Source organism: Fukomys damarensis, unplaced genomic scaffold (assembly GCF_012274545.1).
Source record: "Fukomys damarensis isolate Sample0158 unplaced genomic scaffold, DMR_v1.0_HiC HiC_scaffold_2, whole genome shotgun sequence".
Classification (NCBI taxonomy): domain Eukaryota; kingdom Metazoa; phylum Chordata; class Mammalia; order Rodentia; family Bathyergidae; genus Fukomys; species Fukomys damarensis.
The window spans coordinates 60,533,698-60,539,265 of NW_022900914.1; the positions used below are offsets into that span (position 1 = coordinate 60,533,698).

The 5,568-nt window shown below is 41.2% G+C and overlaps 1 protein-coding gene across 2 annotated transcripts in view; it reads left to right on the forward strand.

The window, feature by feature from the left end:
* Window positions 1–5,568, forward strand: part of Kdm3a (lysine demethylase 3A) — a 46,131-nt gene that overhangs the window by 638 nt on the left and 39,925 nt on the right. For both annotated transcript variants that reach the window (XM_010625654.3, XM_010625655.3), the window contains exon 2: window positions 45–251. In XM_010625654.3, coding sequence (XP_010623956.1) covers window positions 75–251 — 177 coding nt within the window. In that variant the 5' untranslated portion in view covers window positions 45–74. The remainder of the gene's footprint in view (window positions 1–44; window positions 252–5,568) is intronic.

Sequence of the window (5,568 nt, forward strand, 5' to 3'; positions counted from 1 at the left end):
CCACCGGCCGCCCCCATCGCGTTTTGTTTTTGTGTTCCTTGCAGGGAGGAGCCCTTCCTGCCGGCGTGGAAACCATGGTGCTCACGCTCGGAGAAAGTTGGCCGGTATTGGTAGGGAAGCGATTTCTCAGTCTGTCCACAACCGACGGCGGCGACGACAGCTGGGACGTGGAGCGCGTCGCCGAGTGGCCCTGGCTGTCTGGGACCATTCGAGCCGTCTCGCACACCGACGTGACTAAGAAGGATCTGAAGGTAACCACCAGCTCCGGAGCTGTCGGACGTTTCGCAGTTACCTTGGTAACGCTACAGTCGGTCCCCTTCCCTCCCTTTTCTGAAAACGGCGACCAGAAAGTTGGCATCTGATCTGAAGGTGCCGAAAACTAGACCTTGAAAGTCTTTGAAATGGTTGTGTAGAGCCGAGGTGGGTTTGGCCTGGAGCTCTCGGCTGCCTGCGTTTAATAATGGGCTCCGGGTTGTTGAGACACGCTTCGTTAATGCCGGCACTGTGCCCTGCTAGGACTGTCTGATTATTTCTCCGAAGGGAAGGAGCACTGTTGTTGGCAGTGGTATGGGCAAATGGGTGACACTTGGGAGTCATTCAGAATGGAGGATTAGGGTCTGGAAATGCCTTCAGATGGTTTTGGAGGTTTGTTCTTAATTTCTTCACCCAATTTTTTTCTATAAACTTAAGAATTGTTAAAAATGAATGAACGCAGAGGGAGGAGCTTAGCTCTGTTTGGGTGTATGGTGGGTCAGGGCAGGCAGGCATGGGTTCCCAGTTGTCTATGCTGAGTCCGTGGGTGGGTGTGGAATGTGACCATATAAGGAGGAATGGGGTGGAGCCGCCCCATATATGGTGTGGTGGAGGAATGGCTTCGAAATGTTGCACTTGGGTGTTAGAGGGAGGGAGGGAAATGGAAACAAGTGTAGCCAGCGATTTTCCAAATCAGAATGACACTCGGAACCCTTTCTAGTTAGATCTTTTGAAAGAGGAATGAATTCTAATTGTTCTGTTTAATAGAACTATTGGTGTGAAAAGATTGTCTGGGAACAACCAGTGAGGAAGCCATTGTACCAACAAAGACTCCTTTGTGCAAAAATAACTGAAAAAGGTCCCTGACAAAGACTCCGAAGTGGTGATAATTTGAAGGAAGCTTGTCAGAACAGAAGCCGTTTCCGCGCGCCCCCTCCCCAGTAATGCCTGTGTTCAGGATCTTACTTGGTCACCATCTTTGCTTTTTAAAAAAAACTATGCTCAAATAAAGGATGCAAGTTTTAATGTTGGCAGTTTAACATATGTTGGTTTCCGGAACACTGTTCATTTGAACACTTGCAGGGTGACAGTTGGGGAAAGGCTATGTTGTACAGTTTTGAAGCTTCTACCATGTGCCTTCATGTTGAAAAGGAGGCATGAGCCCTAAAGACTTACCCACCTCCCACACATCATGCCACCACTTCACAGTGGTGATCTTATCTAATCCAGTGTTTGGGGTAGGTGCTAATACTGCCTCCTCCCCATTTTTAGGTGTGAAAGTACTGTACAGCCTAGAGAAGATTAAGTATCTTGCCTTTGGTCACATACCTGGGAATTAACATAGCCACTGTACACTGAGGTTGTTTTTCTTCTCCAGTCCACTCATTCACCTACCAAATCAGGTTTTCATGTTTATAGACATACCGTGTTTTGTACAGGGATGACCAACCTGTTTACTTTAAGCTGATAATTATTCTATCTAAGATGGCTTTTTTGTGCCAGATCTTGTTTGTAGTTTGCTTCATCTCCCAAGTAGCTCTTGAGCAGATAAGAATCTTTTTCCTTCCCTTTCTTTTCCTGGGCATTGTGGAGGACCTGTTGGATTAGGTAGGTGATTTAGTAGGTCTGTAACATGTATTATTTTATATCCTCATTCCTGCCAACCCAAAGGAGGGAGTGATACCTTCATTTTTCAGAATGAGCAAGTGGTTTTAGGACTTTTCTCATTAGCTACTAAGTGATAGAGGGAAAATTTGAATCTGAGTTTAGCTGTGTATCTTCTCCACTGCACTCAGTGCCTAACTTGGAAACAACTGGGACTTCAAGAACAATATTGGTCATGTTGGGTTTTTACCTTACCTACAGATTTCATGGTACATCTCTTATGTCAGGCGCAAATCTCTTTTCTAATCAGGATTTATCACTACATTCCTTAGTTGAGTAGTAGGTAAACCAATTAGCTTCAATTTAGGGACATGTTGTATTTAACAAAAACGGACCAATTGTGCTGGGTGAGATGCAGTCAGAAAAACCTAAGACCATGCTTACATCTGGGCTTAGTTAAGGTCATCAAGGTTTTTAGGGGAGTAAGATTGGAGGCTGAGGTGAGTATGAATAATAAAACTCAGGTGATATGCAACTATTCTAATTTTACAAATGCTGTAAGTATCTAGATAGGTTTGCTTAGTTGAGAATGCTATTAAGAAAGTCAGGTTTGTTAACTTTGTTTCACCTAGGAAGACTTTGTAACAGAAGACTTTGTATCACTTAGATGATTAAAAAGTCAGTACCTCTAGTTAATTCCAGTGAAGTTAAGTTGAAGACATTGTAACTAATTAAATGATCAAATGGTTCTTGTGTGTCAAGTGCCTTATTTAATCCTCGCAAGTGTCCTTAGACTTACTTGTTAGTATTGGAAACTGAGGTTTAAAGAAGTTCCATGAAGTTGCCCAAGTTTGTCTCCAGGGCTTAAATACTGGGCTTTAATATTTATGGAGAATGAAGTTAGAATACTTTATTCTGATAGCTTCTGTATCCCTGATACTGAAAACATTGGATAGCATATAGTGTGCACAGAAATATTTGAATGAGTGAATAAATGAAGTAATCCTAAAATTATTTTAGAAATGTACATGTGGGGCAGAGGCGTTTTCTGCATCTAGAATATCAACAGATAAATTAAATGTGATTAAATACTTCAATCTTTTTTTATTTGTCTGTTTTTGGTACCAGGAGTCGAACTCTGGTCCTTGTGAGTCAGGCGGCAGCACCACTGAGCTAAATCCCCAGCCCCTTCTTCAATCTTACTTTAGTCCTACTCTTTACTAGTATGTGAAGCAAGTTCCTTCCTAACTGGCTTGCTTCATCACTTAATTAGGGATGCTGGGAATGCCCTTCCCCAGTTTGCCTGAGTAGGTCTTTATCTTGGTTTTAACCTTACCTTTCCCTTGAGTCTTCAGCTCGCCTTTGCCCATTTGAATGTATGTACCAAGTAAGTAGTCTTTGCCATCTGTGTGTACCATTTGCTATTGCTGTCAGAGGTTGGGTGCCTTGACCAATTCTAGTCTAGGAGAGTAGTGAAATTAGTAGCACTGTATTCTGCGTTGTAGAGCTAGGTATAGACTTGATTTAAAATTTCTTAACTAACATTCCTTCCCATTCTATGTTTTCCTACCTTAAAACTTAAAAACATTTTCTTTGGCATTCTAGGGTTGGGAAGTATGGAGATTAACTTGATTAATTGTAATATTCAGGTATCCAGAAGAGATTTTCTATTGGAGAAAAATTAGCTTGAAATGATTAATTTGAAATGTCCCACATCTAGTCCAGATGGTTGATAAGGTACTCTTTTACAAAATGCCTTATTAAAAGAATAGCAAACTTGAAATTTTATAGGTAGGAAATCATAATCAGTTGGCCTCTTCTTGGCCTTTAGTGTCAGACAGAATAAATAACATCTCTTTGTAGGTCCAGAGAGTATGGCAGAAAGGATACAATGAAACTAGTTGTTCATATCAAACTTGCCTAAGTGTGGTCAAGTCACTTTAGTTTTATCTTTTTATAGAAGTTTCTGCAGCATACTTGGGAAGTGTTCTTAAATATAGAATCTCAGACCTCAAGGCACATGGCTGTGTGTGTGTGTCCAGTGCTGGGGGTGGAACCTAGAGCCTGGCACCTGATAGGCACTGTACCTCAGAGCTTCATGCCCTGACCCAGAAAAACCTTCCTGGTCTCCATAGGGAACCTTTGAAAGAGTGCTGACAAAAGCTTACAACTTTTAGATTACATTGTATATACATCTTTGAAAAGTCATATTTTCAAACCAAAATCCATGTGAATATTTGACTAGCACCACCCTAGGAGCTAAACTTTTTTCTCAAAGCACTTACAGATTGAGATATGAATAGGGACCCTGTCTTAAGTTTGGTTTGAGTTACCTTGAGCTTTATATAGTGATCTGCTAACAATTGTGAGATTACTTAAGCTTTGGCAAACCACTTAAGATCTTAATCCTTTACTTTTTTTCTTTTGTGCTAAATAAATATTATATAATAATGTTGAAGACACTTTTATCCATTCCTAACTGAAGAAGTGATGTGCTTATAAGATTTGAATTACTTTGGAAGTCTTAAAACTAATTGCCTTGCCAGATACTTTGCATACATTATTTTTTAAAATTCTACCTAAGAACTGGGAAGTTTGGTTTTACTTCTTTCTTTTTGAAGCTTGTAAATTAGATTCAGAGGATTTAGACTTAAGCAAAAGTCCTTAACTTGTGGTGCAGGTTAATTGGTTTTTTTCTTTTCTTTTTTCTTTTTTTTCTTTGAGACAGGGCACCATGTAGTGACCTTGAACTCATTTTTTGGGGGTGGGGGTTCAGGAGATTGATCTCAGGACCTTGTGCTTGAAAGACAAGTGGCAGCACCACTGAGCTAAATCCCTGACGTGGTCTTGAACTCATGATCCTCCTCCCTCAGCCTTCTGAGTGCTGGATTACAGCTGTGCACCACCATGCCCAGTTTGGTTTTCTTGTAATCATACATTTTTCATGCGTATAAAATCCTGGAAGCATCAACCTAGCTGGGATTCAAATCCACATCTTTCTGACTCTGAAATTTGTCTATGGTCCTTCCTCTCTTACACCACATTTCTGATAGGAAAACTGGCATTAAAGGCTAAGTTGGGTTTTAGGTTGAAATGAATACCAGAGCAGAAAGATGTCTAGGGGAGATGTGGTAGAACCTGGGTGCTGTTGCAAAGAAATAGACAGAAGATGGACAATCCTTGCTCACCTTGTGAAAGTCCATGGTTGGTTACAGTGATTGACGTTTCTTGGCCAAGGGAGAGAGGCCCTGCTGTAAACATCTTCACCTGGTTGCATTTATTCTCATTTGAAAATTATTCAGCAAGTACACAAAGTTAAAAGCCTGTGTACCAAGAAGTTGCCTGGGAAGTTGGGAAGGCACATTTGGTGGGGTAGGAAGGTAGGCTGGGTCTTAAACTTACTAATTGTTTGTTTTGGTTTTTTTGAGACAAGGACTTTGTAGGTCAGGCTGGCCTTAAACTCATGGCAGTCCTACCTTGGCCTCCCAAGTGCTGGGTTTATGGACATGCACCACCACATCTGCCTGGCAATTTTACTAATTTTTAAAGACATATTCTAGCCAGGTGTGGTGGTGCACACCTGTAATCCCAGCACTTGGGAGGTTGAGGCAGAAGAACTGCCGCACATTTGAGGCTAGCCTGAGCTACATAAATGAGTTCAGGACCAACCTAAACTATACAGTGAGACTTTAAAAAAAAAAAAAAAAAAAA